Source organism: Astatotilapia calliptera, chromosome 7 (assembly GCF_964374335.1).
Source record: "Astatotilapia calliptera chromosome 7, fAstCal68.1, whole genome shotgun sequence".
Classification (NCBI taxonomy): Eukaryota; Metazoa; Chordata; class Actinopteri; order Cichliformes; family Cichlidae; genus Astatotilapia; species Astatotilapia calliptera.
The window spans coordinates 37,000,614-37,017,195 of record NC_137428.1 but is presented as its reverse complement, the minus strand read 5'-3'; the positions used below and the strand labels follow the sequence as shown (position 1 = coordinate 37,017,195).

General features: G+C 38.6%; 1 protein-coding gene across 7 annotated transcripts in view; it reads left to right on the top strand.

Moving 5' to 3' along the window:
- tcf4 (transcription factor 4) overlaps positions 1-16,582 on the top strand; it is a 253,511-nt gene that overhangs the window by 203,775 nt on the left and 33,154 nt on the right. For all 7 annotated transcript variants that reach the window (XM_080304500.1, XM_080304499.1, XM_026174488.2 and 4 more), the window contains 3 exons: positions 7,288-7,393; positions 10,372-10,520; positions 11,332-11,479. In XM_080304500.1, the coding sequence (XP_080160626.1) occupies positions 7,288-7,393; positions 10,372-10,520; positions 11,332-11,479 (403 nt within the window). The remainder of the gene's footprint in view (positions 1-7,287; positions 7,394-10,371; positions 10,521-11,331; positions 11,480-16,582) is intronic.

Sequence of the window (16,582 nt, the reverse complement as noted above, 5' to 3'; positions counted from 1 at the left end):
TGTCTTTTTATCGGCTTCCAACTTTTTGCATTTCATTCTCTTCTATTTGTTGTTTCTTCACTCAATCTTTCTCACAAAATCCTCCAGGGCCCAACAGCATTTCCATCTCTGTCAACAAGTTCTAACTGAAGAAAGAAATGTTTCCTACATGATCATTATGTAACATTTTCACTTTATTTCTTCTTTTAAATGTATTTAGTCTCTTTATATGGATTTTTTATTTTATTATTTATTATTTTCCTTATTATATTATTATCTTTTGCTTGTAGTAACATTTTTACATTAAATTAGAACTGAAATGATCCTGTAAATCAGCTAGTTGAATGAAACATGAATATATTAACATTTCACATTTCAATTTGCCATCTTTTGGCGTTTTTTTCCTTAAATGTCGATTAGCCTTGGATTATTTATATACATGTCAAAATGGCTCCAGTTGGCTTTAACACATAGAACTTTACTTCAAAATTTATAAACTCAGTGACACCAGAATCAGTGGGCAGTAACTACATTTTTATTGTAGTGCTAATGTATGTTTGTAGTGCTAATGTGGCATGTAACTGGAATGAAATCTACACTTTCAGTCGTTTTCTCGTGTTCTCCACGCATGCTTCACATGTAGGCCTTACACCTGAAGTATGTTTGCAGAATGAGGATTAAACTGAATGCTGAAGCGAAGCAGGACTTGTCAACACAACGTGTGAACTTTGCTAATTTTGAGTTAAAATGTGGTTTAGGTTGTCTTTCTTCCTACCTTTGGTTCAGGTCAGCGAGTTACACAGCTGTTTTGCTCTGAGTGCATTCTCTCTCTGTGTGTGTGTGCGTGTGTGTGTGTGTGTGTGTGTGTGTGTGTGTGTGTGTGTGTGTGTGTGTGTGTGTGTTGTCAGCGCCATGAGGAATCGGTTTTCAGTGGAATGTGTCTTTATTCTCTCATGTTTTTGCCGGGGGCTTTGCAGAACAAAGCTTTGATGAATTCTGTGATGTTTCATGTTCTGTGAAGATTCTCCGAACCCGTCGGGCGTTACACAACCGCTTCTACTGAATTCTGTCAGGGGTTCTACTGATCAGCACTTTAAACATCTGGCTCTGCTGGTTTGTATTAGGAACTGGTTTATGCCAGTAGGTTGATTGCGTCTCTACTATCGCACAGGAAACTGTGATAAAGAAACACTTAAAAAACTGATTAGATTAAGTGTAGATTTAGTTACACCATATTCTTGTTTCTGTGGGGTTTTTTTCATTGTGCACCACTGAATGTGTTGTGTCTCTCTGCATGGAGAACTGTTTGTCCTGATTTGTGTCAGCCCTGTCTACTAAATATGTTGTTGCCAGAGAACTAAAGTACATTTTCAATTAGGTTTTAAGAGAATCAGATTTTCTCCCAGATTTCATCTCATGAATATAATCAACCTTTATTCTCTTGCTTTTCTACAGAAATTCCTTTTCAGTCATCTCTCTAGTGCGGTGACAGTTGTTAACATGATTTCTCAAAAATGGAGGAGATGTTTCTAATGTGAAAAAATGTGAAAGGGTCTGTACAAAACAAAGTTAAAATAAACCTTAAAAGTAAAGAAGACAAGTGAGAAACAAACTGGTCCCACACATTAATCAAACCTCATTTTCTCAGGTGAAAGTCTTGTGACCCATGCTTCTGCTAACCCTCGCCAGAGTACATATCTTGAATGTTTTGGTTGTTTTGGTTGTATGTTTGCCCAAAAAAAAAAAAAAAAAAAACATGATTGAAAATGCTTAGTTTTAAAGGAACATAATTTTTAGGAGACAGGATTGTTTTTTTCAGGTAGTAGCAGATAGTGACCTGTTTTACTAAAATAGTTAACTTTTGTGCGGCTTTGGTGTTGGATTTGATAAGAAACTGATTACATTGGTTTCTGTGGTTAAAATGTTATTTTGAGTGGTTCCTGTTTTTTGTGTATCTCTCTTACATTTCCATGGTGATACACATCTCAGTTTTACAGACATTATTTGGTTCATGTCCATGTTTAATGTTTTTTTTTTTATCACGTATGTTAGCAAAGGTTGCTAATTCCCTGGCACCTCTTGCCTTGCGTTTCCAACAACCTGACAAGGCCGCTGTTGAAACCAACAACAATGAGTCCAGTGAGTGTCTTGCCTTTGACGGTCATGGACTCCAACTCCATTGTCGTGGCATGCATTTGGTGCTGTGGACCTTGTTCTTTCCACCTCTCACCCACGCTGCTGCTTGCAGGAAATGCTGCTACCTCTTCCACTGTCATTGGAGTTACTCAGTGTTAAGGCAGCACATCATCAGTGCCATTACACTGAGTATTATTGTCACAAAGTATGTAGGTTGCTCCAGTTCTGTGTGAAACACTGATATTCAAGCAGTGATGCTCCAGTGGGATTTTTTTTTAGCACTAACAGGACTGTCAGCAGGTTTCCTAAATAGCTCTTTTCTGTCATGCCACAGCAAACTTTGAACCATTTCCATTTTTTTCTATTGTGGTCCAGATCATTGATTTTGTAGTTTTTGTCTTTCTCTTACACAGAGCCCGGGGTGACTGGTTTCTACTTTATACCAAAGCACAACAGTTATTCCATACCTGCTTCTACTGGAGCAGAATAAGTATTTGACATAAAACAATGAATTGTGGGAATATCCCCCAGTTTACATAATAGTGGTTTAAAAAAAGCTCCAAATGAAGGTTATTGATGGGATGCAAACTGTTTTTGTTGTGGTTGGCATTATTTTCTGTGGTTTGTGGTCAGTAAAATTACAAAACAGTTGAGGCTTTCTCTCATTGGCTCAAGGTCTGCTGGTTAACTGTGGGAATACTGATGCTTCTGTGTGTGTGTCTGTGTGTGTGTGACTGCTGGAAGTGAGGTTGTTATTGTGTCCCTCTGCATTCTTCAGACTTCAGCGCACTCTGCACCTGTTGCTGTCTGTCTCTAACACACACACAGACATACAGTACAAATCACATTCTTTCGTCACCAGTCTAACAGCAGCATTCAATGGGAAAATATGCCTGCACCGCATGAGACATAAATCTGAATATTTTCAGCAGGAATGACACAAGCATGCGTGTTTGAGTGTGTGTTTCTGTTTGTGTATGTGTGTGTGTGTTCTTGCACAGGCTTTGGGTCAATAAATGTGGTTTTATGATTAGAGCACATACTCTGTTCTCAGAGGGGAAGAGGAGGAGGAAGAGGAAGTTTAAGGGGATTTTAGTTTAGCTCTAATGACATCCACAGATTCCGTGGGGGGGGGGGGGGGGTGGGTGTGTGTGTGTGTGTGTGTGTGTGTGTGTCTTTGTGTATGTGTGGACTGGGGGATTTGGGTCCTTAAACTCGTGCAAGGTGCATTGTGGGAAGGTACAGACCTCTCCTAGCTGACTTAGCAGCTTCTATCTGTGTGCTTGAGCTTGTGTATTTGGAAGTTTGTTAGTGTGTGTGTGTGTGTGTGTGTGTGTGTGTGTGTGTGTGTGTGTGCGTGTGTGTGTGTGGTTATTCATGGGTGGGTGTTTCCTGACCCCAGCATTCGATTCCCACAGTTCCCAGTGCTCTTCTGACATCCTGACTGTCATGCCGTTCATCGCTGTGTTGCAGTCTTTCTGTAACTATTTTCTTTCATGAAGTTAAAAGCGTTTACTTTGTTTTTACTTTTACACCAGTCACATTTCACATAGTTTTAGATCAACGGTGGCTCAGGGGGTTCTGTAACTGGAAGGTCGCCGGTTCGATCCCCGTGCTGTCTGTCCTGGTCGTTGTGTCCTTGGGCAAGACACTTTACCCTACCACCTACTGGTGTTGGCCAGAGGGGCCGATGGCGCGATATGGCAGCCTCGCTTCTGTCAGTCTGCCCCAGGGCAGCTGTGGCTACAACTGTAGCTTTCATCCACCAGTGTGTGAATGTGAGAGTGAATGAATAGTGGCATTGTAAAGCGCTTTGGGTGTCTTGAAAAGCGCTATATAAATGCAATCCATTATTATTATTATTATTATTATTATTATTATTATTACTTAACACTGTAGCCACTTTAGTTGACAAGTTCAGACTCATAAAGTCTCAGAGCAGCAAAGCTTGAGACAAACTTTTTTTAAATTTCTCTCTAAATTTCTTTGGGATTAAATATCAATCACTTTCAGTAAAATCACTTTATTATTAATCAATTAAAAAATCAATTATTTTGAAACTATTCAGTCATTGCAGGATGCGGTGACTCGAAGTGTAGTTGCATTTCTAGAGAGGTGCACATCAGGTTATCAGCGTATTGTTAAAAAGGGTTTATGGCTATGTTGTAAGATATGACGTAGATTCCCCATCCACATGCAATAGTGGGGTTAGGTAAACTGGTCATTCTAAATTGCACACAGGTGTGAATGTGAGTGCGACTGGATGTCATGCTACTGGGCAACCTGTCCAATTCAATTAATAAAACTCAGCGGAAGTAAGTGGACTAAATTTAAGAGCTTGTATTTATACCTGGTGGGCAAAACAACTGCAGGTGTATTGATCAATCGAGAACCAATAAACCAAAAATAAAGAATAACTGTGCCCTCAAAATCCTGATGTGCTGCCATTAAGCATTATACTATGCAGAATGTATGCAACTATAACACCTCACGAAACATTTCTCATTGTCTTATACGCTCAGCTGAAATGATGTTTCTCTGATACAGGGTCTCCAAAGACCTGTGTAAAGGAGATATTCTGGGTAACCAGAAGTCCCACAGGCCCAGGGAGAAGCTTGCATAAACACACGCCTCAAAGACTCGAGCAGTCTGAGTGGTTGTTTCGACTTCTGTAAGGATACAGGTTCCTCAGGGAGATGAAAATGTACTCCAAACAATGAACTACAAACACTCCCATGAACCCCAGAGAAGTATGACTCTAGCCTTAGCTGCGATGTTGGATCAAATCAGAAGGAAAAGAAGTACACTTCAAACCACAAAGGTCAAAACACGTTGAGCGTAGCTGATGTTTTGAAACACAAAGTCCACATCGTGGATGAAATGAGACAAATACCCCCAGTTTGTGTTTTTGATTAACCTGCTGCAAGGCCATCTCGACCTCAACTCATCCCTGAGAACCAGAGACGCTCACTTGTATGTACAGAGGTTAATCAAAACAGGGAAACACGGGGAAGCCTCTTTCTCTCCTCAGAGTTGGGTAGGCGTTGCAAAAATTTGACCATTTGTTAGTTTCTTGGTTCTCCGCAAAGACTGTTCACCTGCAGGAGTGCAGAGGATCTAGGGTGGACTAGGTAGAAGAAATAAGAAGCTTTCCCAAACTAACAATCCTTCAGTGACGTGAGAGAAAAAAATCATGAGGTTTTTGTTTAAAAGAAACTGTTTTAATCTGTTTTCTGTTTTTAATAATTTCTCTTGGGGAGTGTGGGAAGTGAGATGATGTTTTTTTTATAATGCCCCCAAGTGTTTTTGTTTCATCTCTCTCTTTTTATTCCTTCTGTGTTTTATCATCACATTTGGTTTTTACCACATCTGTGCTCCATCCATATGCAAATACTCTAAAGTTAACAAAGCAACCCGTGTCTTTGGTTGGGGATCGAGGTAGATTAGGTGTAGCTGTGGAGTGAGGTTTTTCATTTTAATGGGAATCAACGAGAGAAAGACAGAATCGGAGAAGATTGTTTTCAACAGCTGTTCCAGTTTTTGCGTCATGCAGCGCGAGCTAGCGTAATGGCTGAGTGTTCGCACGCTATGCACACACACACACACACACACACACACACACACACACACACACACACACACACACACACACACACACACACACAAAGGCATGCTGTGGGGACCCCCAGCTGATAGTATGACCAAACTCAGACGCTATGTTGCTGAGGAAGAGCGTCACCTGTTTGAGTGATGACAGGCTGCCGGTTGTACTTGCGGTCTCTCATGCTGCTGCATGTTTGCTGCATGACTGCTGCTACTGCTGCTCCTCTCCCTCTGAGAGGAGACGGACAGAAAAGCACTGATTTGGTTGTTTAAGAGGATAACTGACTGAAAATCTGTGTTGGACTCTGCAGATAGTTGGCATCATTGACACTGTAGTTTTAAGGTATTGATTGACAGATCTTAAAGTCAGAATATTAAAAAAAAAAAAAGTAAATAATATAACCATAAAACTTCTGCAGTTGATTACTTACATTAAAATTATTATTTTTAAATTAGGGTAAATAACAATTATTTTGTCTTTGCTTTCTAAATATGTGCCAATTGGTATCCTTACTATACTACTATAAATCTAACCATTAGATAAAGAGAAGTCTGTGTTCAAATTCTTTAGTTTTGTTGCTTTGTTAAGTTTTTAATAAAGTTTTTAAAGTCTTGTTGAGCTTCACAAGTTAGAAAATGCCATTAACATTCCAAAAAAGGAATAAAATATTCTATGAATGTGGTTCTGAATGACATATGACTAAAACCCTGTGTAAAATAAATAAATGAATAAAAAATCATAATCTAGAAAATTAGTTTAAATTAAAAGATTGGAGTTTTCTGGTTCATAGTATAATAAAAAAATACATTTTAAAAAATATGGCTTCAAAGCTATGAATGATAAAAATTAACCTGGTTTACTGGTTTAAAAATAAGATCATACCTCGATCATACTTCTTCTGTAATTGATTTGAAACATTGGAACGATTATCAGTTATCATCTTTTTTGTTTGTTTTATGCTACAAGTTGTCTTAAATTATAGGTTAAGCAATCCAACAGAGGTATTATCTAATTAAAACTTAATTCATTAATAAAATGAACACCTGAATGTGTCTTTCCTTAGTCTGAAAGAAAATGCTGATTCAAAATGATCAAGAACTTGAAAAAGAAAAAAGTTTTAAATTATGCTCTTTTTCTAGCATAATGATAACATGATGAATGGAAAACATATACTATTTTATATTTTGGATGCATACAATATGAAATCTATATATAATGTGTTACATGTTTTTTTTAATGAATCCTGCACAAAGCAAACCTAAAACAGACCTGTATTGTTCAGAAACCAATATTCATGTAATTTACACAAAGTTTCCAGAACAGCTTCCATATTTTTTCCCCCAGTTTAACAATCACAGCCAAAGACCCACAGCAGCCCAGGAAGCTGTGTTCATTCAATCAGATATTCCAGGGTGATGTTTTAGTGAAGGAGGGAAGTGTCAGTCATCTGTTACAACCTCCTGGAAATGATGTCTGAGACTAACTCCTGCTGAGCCTCTGTGAGGAAAAATGAGAGAATGGAAGGTTTGATTTTTGCCTGACGTCGTGTGTTTCTGTGTTTGTTGCAGGTGTACGCTCCGTCTGCCAGCACAGCCGACTACAACAGGGACTCACCGGGTTATCCCTCCTCCAAACCTCCCAGTGCTGGCTTCCCAAGCTCTTTCTTTATGCCAGGTAATCACATTCACACACACATACACAAGGTCTGTCCTTCGTCAAACCTCCCACCACCACATTCCCAAGCTCACTGTGGATACTGGATAGCTGACAAAATGAGCCGAAGGCTCCCTGAACTGGAAGTTGTTCTCACCAAAATCAGCCAAAAAACTGAGTCATACATTTAGTTATTTATTATCACAGCCACCCAGAGGAGGTCTTCATAGTTTGCAGCACACATCGGTGATGTCAACATCACTGATGCTGTTTGCTAACTTACTTGCAGTGGCAAGGGTAGCTGTGCTCTTCATTTTAATTTTAGCTCATGTGTCTATCTACTCTTTGGTCACTCTGGTCTCAAACGCGGACGGAATATCAAACAACGACACTGTACATATTTCTATTAGGATTCCAGTTGCAGTGTGAGGACAAGTAATGTTATGATTTATAGAACCGATTAGTGCAATTAAAAAAAAAATACTCATTTTAAATTCTCTAAAAATACACTGGACAACTTAAAGATCAAAGACTCAACTCCATAAAAAATACAGGCTGGAAACTTTCATGGATTAGGTTGTAGCCACTGATATGACTTTGTGCAAACATTTCATTTGTGACCTTTTAAATTAAAACAGGAATTGTCCTGGCGATTTTCACATGTCCGAGCAATTTAGTGTTGACACAGGTTGGATCAGCAGCTTCTGCAGGTGGTTGGTTGGTTGGTTTGGTTCACCTGGAACATTGGCTCCATTTAATCGCTTTGATTTTATGGAACACTAGCCCAACAAACAAGTGAGTCATGTAGATATACTACAGTATAATATAAGGTGCAGGTGCTTGTCATTGATTGGATAACTAAAACTACTGGCTCTGTTAGAGTAGTTTTTAATGATTCAAAATTTAAAAAAAAAACTTTTACTTGGGCTTAACACAGCACCTCAGCTCATCCTGTGTGAAACCAGCTGTTTTAACACCCCACTTCTTTTAAGACTAACTCTTTAAGCACACTTTCTTGTGAATGTCTCCGCGGTGTAAGCAAAAGTTCTGAACAGCAGGTGTGCTCACAGCCAGAGCTATGCCTAAGATGAATATATTATAGTTAGCCACTTTTATTACATCATTCAGAGCCAAGAATAGAAAAAAACTCTGAAAAAGATCATTTGGAGCAGTCTGAAGCCTGTGCTCTGGCTCCCAGGGATTACTTATACATACACTGACCTCGTTATCTGAAACTCTGGCCATGTATAATATGCGCATACACTTCTGTAGCAGAGAAAATAAATAAAAGAATAACAGGTCTACTTTAGTATCTCTTTGAAGAGACTGGATTAAAAATACAGGCCATTATCTCTGCGTTATGCCCTTCCTTTTAGAGTGTTTGGTCCTGTTTTGATTAAACAAATTTGTCTGCTTTTCAACTATAGATGGAAAATGCTTTGACAATTTTCAATTCTCATTTCCCCCCCGACTCTCCTCTTTTCTCTCTGCTGGGTGTCTGTCATGTATACAGTACATACACTCTCAACTAATTTCACACGGTGGACATGGTCCCAGAAATCAGGTTTGTCCTGCACACATCCGTGTTAACCGGGTTATTCTTAAATTCTTAATGTGAGGAAGGAGACCAGGTGTCCCATTTATGTGAATGTTTTCTGAAATCAGGTTACTGCACAAAGTGGGTCAGATTGCTGAACTGCATGTAGACACTGTTGAGTGTCTGGAAGGTTTGACAGCAGAGAGAAACCTCACTGTGTTTTCACCTTGTTTTCTTACACAGGAGATTACCTTGTCAGAAACCTGCACATCACATGTACCTCCCCTAAATTTCATTAATATATATCAATTTATTTGATCAATTGAAATTTTGTTTTACTGTAGTGGGAAAAATATCTAAATCATGCAATCACTGTTTCACTTTTACAGTCAAACACGTGAATAATGGCAGCAGCAGCTGATGACCTCAAAACAAGATAATAAATTGGTAAAATAGACACGTTAGTTCAGTAGCATGAAAAATGTAACTTTACTCTCTGTGAAATCAATGTCTCTGATTATAAGATCCTTTCAAATATCAGAAAGTGTGTGGTACTTCTCTCATTCCCATCTTTAGGTCTTCTTGACAAGCTGCAATTTAAAAATGAAAAGTTTTCCCATTAAAAAAAAAAAGAAGCTTCAAACCTAAATTGACTTGCACTTGGCCTGTCTTCCCTTGAGGTTGATCCTCTTGTGCACCTCTGGGCCTCTGCGGCCCCAGTAACTGGAAGCCCTCGGTCGATTCAAACTTCCTCTGGTCCATAGTTGAACTGAAAATCCAGTTGCAATATTAAGTTTATTTACACGGTTACTTGCACCAAAGAGAATAAGGTTAAAGGCTGCGTGGGTGGGTGGTCAGATTGTCTATGGAGGTTGAGGCTAGAATGTCTTTCTGGTATTATTTCTGATGAGCAGAAGGAAGCCAGGAACCGGGAGTAGTTGGGAGGTCACTGGCAGATAGTTGAAGCCAGTTGAGGCTAGTGGTGTGGAAAGCTGAGGGGCAAATGGATCCTAAGGATGAATAATATCAGTTGAGGGGAAACTGAGACAGCACTCAGATGGAAAGATTATAGCAAAACATTTACTGAAATGCTCAAACTAGAGTGATATTAACTGAGTCTACGATCTGGCAGAAGATTAGTGTCTACAAATCTGGAGCTGTAGTAGCTGATTGGAGAATTAGAAGAACCAGCGCATAGGCACCTTTGAAGACACTCCTGTAATGGCATAGATAGAGAAAGTTAGTGGGAGAATGTTATTTTATGACTTTTTTTTTAGTGGTGCATTTGTAGGTCTTGCACAAAAGCCCTTAGTTACAAGGAAAAAAGCATGCAGCTTTCACAATAAAAGTATTTTTGTTTTTAAAACTGTTTAAAACTTCTGTCTTAAGGTTTTGTAAAAAGAACAAAACAAAATGCATTTTTCTAACTTCCTTATCTTCCTTTCTGTATCGCCTTTATCAGATGGTCACCATAGCGGCGATCCCTGGAGCAGCAGTAGCAGCAGTATGAGCCAGCAAGGTTACCACGGCAGCATGCTAGGTGGCGGGAATTCAGCCCACGGCGCTGCTCAGAGCTCCTCCTACTGCGGGATTCACCCTCACGACAGACTGGTGAGCAGAACTGTCCGTCACACGGTGTCCGAACATGGACACAACATGGAGAATGTGCTTCTTTACTGATTTTGTTTTCTGAAGCTGCATTGCACAGTGGGGCCATCCAGCTAACAGCTAAATCCAGTAAGCAACCCTGGAATGTAGATTTTTATTCTACTACCTACATTCTGCAGCAAAATTAAATTCAACTGGTAGATTCAAATGAAATAAGACAACCTTGAAAAAGATTCATTCAAGCTTGCATGTCTTTGGTGAACACAGAAATAAAGGAAATATTGAGTCATTAGTTGGCATCTGGATGGTCGCTCTTGGACATTTATACAGAAAACTACATGGAACAAAAACTTAAAGCCACTGTAACTGAAACTATAATGACCAAAATTACAATTATGGTTACAATCCCGTTAGTCATAGATTTATAATCAACAAAATCCATTAATGAAATAAATCTATCAGTAGTGATTAATATATTAAAGACCGCTGGCTCTCTGCAGAATGAATTCAACATGCTGGTTTTTTCCAGTTATTGTTAGTTGGCTATATTGTGCTTTACTGGAAGTGCACATTTGCAGATCTGGACACATGAGAAAGATTAATAAATTCTACACATATGTGAAGCCATAAAGCTGTCAAGTGTCATTAGATAGTAATTCTTTTATTTCAGTTCTAGTGCTGTAATTATCCAGAGCGCAGGCTTCATGTTTGTAACCACTTCCTTCTGTTTTTTATTTTATTCTAATGTAATCTTTCCTGTTTCGTAGCAGTTTTCATATTAAAGGTTCATTTTTTTCCATCCGTCTCTTCGCAGAGCTACCCGTCTCACTCGTCTGCAGATATCAACTCCAGCCTTCCTCCCATGTCCAGCTTCCACAGAGGGGGAGGTGGTGGGGGCGGGGCAAATCACTACAGCACCGCCTCTTGCACTGCCCCTACCAACGGAACAGACAGCATCATGGGTAAGATGCCTGTGTAAAGAAATTACAAGGTCACTGTTAGCGTTAAATAATACTTGAAGGCAATCACGTCTCCTGATCACTCAGTGAACATTTCAAAATCTTTAATTGTACGAGCTTTAATCCGTAAAGACATTATCCAATACTGCTGCTTGGTAATCAACACAGCAAACACCGTTAGCTGATGGGAATAAGCATCCTTTCCCATAGTGATTGTGATATTCCAAATCTCTTGATCTAATGAATGATTCTCCGTTCATTAGATGCATGCCTGTCTTCAACCTTGCTCGCAGTGTAGGAATTAAATGAATGCCATCCAATTTCATCCAAAGATATTCATGGTTGTCAGAGGACGAAACCTACTGACAGTGCCAATTAGTCCTCTGACTTTCCTCTAGTGCCACAATGAGGATCAATATTTTTGTTTGTTCCTGTTTAGCAGAATGTTTTAGCACATTGTAGATAAATTGTGTACACTAATGAAATTTGTGCATGCACTTTGTGTTTAGTGCTATCTAGGAGCTGTTAGGTTTTTTACACATACAGTATAACTAAGAGAGTGTTCACGTTAACAGCAACATCGTAAACCTAACAGGATGTAGTTCATATAAAAGTCCATAAATATTTGTTGCTTGTGGGTTTCAGAGCTGTAGACTTCAGATTTCAGATCTGACTTGGACTTGACTCTAAGACTTCCTGAGTTGACTAAAGACTTTAAAAAAAACCCAACATGACCTAAGAGACTTGAAGTGTGAAATCTGGACTGACCTAAAGAACGGGACTCTTAAATTGGGACTTTCTTAAAAACAAAAGTAAAAGCTCTGCTGTGTGTAGAAGTTAAATTGTTAATGTAACTGTTTTGGTTGCATTAAAATTATGAATCTTTTTCTACATTGTTGTTATTTTGGAGTGATGATTTGGCGGTAGAGCAGGGCGATATGGCCAAAAATATTTATCACGATATATATTTGAAAATTTGCGATAACGATATAACTGACGATATAATTGATGCGTGACAAAATACAACTCCACAACATTACTAGTTCAAAAAGACAACCTTCCATTTATTTTCACTTAAACAAGAAGCTGGTTTTTATGTACATTAAAGCTTTATAAAAATGTAACAGTGCAAATGCAAATTCCTTGCTGAAAGTTTAACCAAAAGGCATTTCCAGTAGAAATGGGCTGACATATCCTGAGCATAACCATGTATAAGATCCACTGAAGTTAAAAAGAGGTGCTTTGCAACATTAAACTGCAGTGTGCAGTATGCATTTTTCGGACCGTAAGGTGCACGGGATTATAGCGCACATTAAGCGAAACAAAGCAGTGAGATAAATCAAACTTTATTAAACTCATTCTTCTTGCTTCCTCCACTTCTGTACCATTGATTCATTAATGTTGAATTCTCTGGCAGCGGCTCTATTCCCATGTAGTTGCAGTATATTAATGACTAACCTCGTATTATGGATGGATTATCTCAGTTGTTCTCCTGACTGAAGTTTGGTCCGTTTACAGCATCCTGCCATGCGATTGCATTTGTCTCTAACCATGAAGAACCTTCACGTTAACTTTTATAAGTGGAAAAGTGTTAGTGTTCGTCCTCCAGCTTCACTGTTTATGTTATGCTAACATAGCTGTGTCGCTAGCGATCACGTAGCACATCATTATATACCAGCTAGCCCAACTTCAGTAACCCTACAAACGTCACTGCTGTTTAGTTTCCTGTCTTCATTTATGTTGGACGTGATAGCAGAGCTGTACGTTTGAATTTTTTCAGAAATCTCTCAGTCAGAACATGCTATAGCATGCTTAGGTAACTAGCGAAACTAGCCAGCTAACTTCTGCTAGCTTCCTGCTAACTTCTAACTCCGTTAAATGTAATAACTTGTTTTCATGGATGCCTGGAAGTTAAACTTTATAGTTACACCTGGTAAAGCAGCAATGCTGATCGTTTTATTAAAGATGAAAGAATTTAGACAGTTTTTAACTCTCAGTGATACTGCAGTGTTGTTTGACCTGAAGCATACAGAGTTTAGGACCCAGATTACTCCCAGATATAGGAGCATCTTAGTCCGACAAATACGATAATAACGACGGCCGCTTGCATGTTCTGCAAAAAAATGTGCTTTGTTGTGTATCTGACGGACAAACACCAAACCAGTTCCACATCACGGAAGTTGCACCATTTTTACAAACCAATTCTGGTTCATCTGTTTCACTCAACAATCGGCCATGTGCGTATGAAAACAAAGGCACTGCGCATGCGCGTTTTACTCCCATTCTATCGCGATATTTCATTTTCCTATCGTTGCCTAACATTATACCGGTATTACCGTGAACGGTATAATATGGCCCAGCCCTATTTGGCGGCACTAAATGCTTTCAAACATGTACTCTGTTTTTTGCAAATTCATCCTTTAAGCCCACAACATTTTTTTTGTTTATTTGTTTATATAGAATTTAAATACTTTTATTCATATTGCTAAATAATTTAAACAATTACAAAACTGTAATTATTATTGTATCACAAAAATTTGCAGCATCGGTTACGGCAAGCCCTTCATCCTTTAGCCAGGAGACACCCCCACACATCGGTACTGATTAATTTGGGGCTTGTTTTGCGTAAAACATCACTAAATATTAATCAGTTTCTAAAGTGCTCCCAGGTCATTTTATGTGCATTAACAAACTGACTATTTCAGGTTTGGAATGCAGTTTTGTTTCTGTGTGTATGGATAAATAAATAAACTGCCATGTACAGTGGCGGTCAGCAGGAACCCAAAAATAAATCTGGGGGTCCCCCTCGTGCTTAGGGAGGAGTCACATGTACCCATTTCAGGTTTCAATCCTCTCATTTACTTCAGATGGTTTGATGTGATGTGTTGCTGAGCTGAATTGTGGATCCATTGCTTTTCTTTTCTTTGCTCAAGCTGCTTGTGCTAAAAAGTTAAGGCAAGTTCAAATATCAAAGCAGGCGCCAGCAAATCGAATCACATTTATTTAAATCCTCCAGTGCTGTAACTAGCCAATCAAATCATGTTATGATAATATCCTGAGAGAGGGAGGTAATTGTGCATTCGGCTATCAAAATACAGGAGGAGTTGGTCATTACAGGGAGTCATCAGCCTGTTGTATAAGAAAAAAGTCTAGCACAGGCAGCTTACTTGGCTTATGCTAATTGCTAATCTAAACTCAGGCTGCCTTGTGAGTGATTGTTTATTGCTGCTGTGATGTTTGCACCAGCAAAGATGCTCCCCACATGCCTATCATCAATCACTAAAGCAGCGTGAATCTTCTCCAAAGGTCCATCCACAACTACGCAATTTCATTTTAAACATATGACTGTCTCACTCACAAGTAAACCAAAAATAATAGAGCACCGCTGCAGCCTTGCATTGGATAAGTGGAGGAAGATGGATGGTCTTTGTTTCACTGTTTTTCTCCCTCTGTAGTTTTTTCTACTCTTTTAGGCCCGATGCTTCCTCTTTGCACAGGTGCACACATGCCTACTGTATGGGAAAAGTCCAGATAATGTGTAACAAGTGTGTTAGCAGAGACAGAAATTATTTCTGAATAGATTCTGCTTAGACAGAGATTTGAAAACACTTTTAAAATAAGTGTTTTAACGTGGATGCTACCTAAATGTGTTTCCAATGAACTTTGTCACATAACGAATACGATATACAAGATTCTCCATATAAGACCAAACAGTTTTGTGATATTTTAAAATTTTGTTTTTTATGCACTACATGGAAAAACACCTAGAGTTACTACTTAAGAAATGAGGTTAACAGTTCTTCCCTATTAGCAGGGTTTTGTTTATAGCCACATAATCAGTTACAACTCTCCGTGCTGTGATTAGACACAGATGATTTAAACTTTTTTGTTAGAGTCAGAAACAGAATATAGTCAAACTGAGAAGCACACTTGGACTTCATTTTGGCTTGACCTTGACATCACCGTAACACACCACTGCATGCACACAAACACACACATACACACAGCATACCATATGGACCCCTTACTTTGAGTCCCGTAGAACAAATAGAACAGCAATAAGAAACAGATTGAAAGTTTGTTTTCATGGAAAGACATCTCCAACATTCCTCATCTCACACAGACACAGTTCGAGCAGATAAGTGTAAACACAAGATGAACCTAATAAAAAGCATGCTGCTGTTATTTAAATGTAAACATATGATAAACGTGAACTCACAAACTCTTAAACACGGATGCTGGGTGTTTATAGGTGATTTTCTGCCTCAGACTGCTTTTGTACAACTAAACATGCACATTGACTTTATGTAGAACATGAGCTGTGGACATGAAAGAGTCATGTCGGTTGTAATTAATACCAATAACAAGCAATGTTCCTAAGAGGAATGTCCTTAGTGACAGAATTTACCTCACCTGTATCTATCTGTAGGATCAGTGTATTATATTTCCATCAAATCAAACCTCACACCTGAACTCTGGCTTAAAAGCTGAGATTTTCAATCATTACGATTTTCTTACTGTTTATTGACCTAAGGTGTGAGAGTTTGCTAGTTTATACAATGCATTAAAACTTGCTGCATTGCAAGTGTAATAAAGTCATAGCTATTCATTCTCTTCCATGTATCCAATTTTGCTGGTAAACATAACAAATGTAAAAGATAAAGGGAGCAGTTAAGTCAGAGAAAGAAAAGAAAAAACAGAATTTGTTGGTGTAGCTGTAAATACTCACCCTAAGCTGTTAGCTTTCTTCAGGCTATGCTAGCTATCCATTTAACAGTCCTTGCACTGCTGCTAGCATAGTATTGTAAACAGCGTAGCATAGTAGGCACATAAAATCATGCAACTGAATAGAGTAGATCAGCCCCATACAGCCGCCCTCTGTTGAGTCCATGTGGTACCTATCATATTGGCAGATACCTTAAGTATTATGCACTGTAAACAATTAGCATGAACAATTTAGCTGATTTACAGCAAAGAACTGGAGATACAAAAACAAAAGTAAAAAAAAAGCTAAATTGTGATTTACTATTAGATTGGTTTATAAAATAAATTAGTATTTTTTTCTCTGTTTTTGAAGAGGTGACACACAAAAAACAAAAGTAAAAA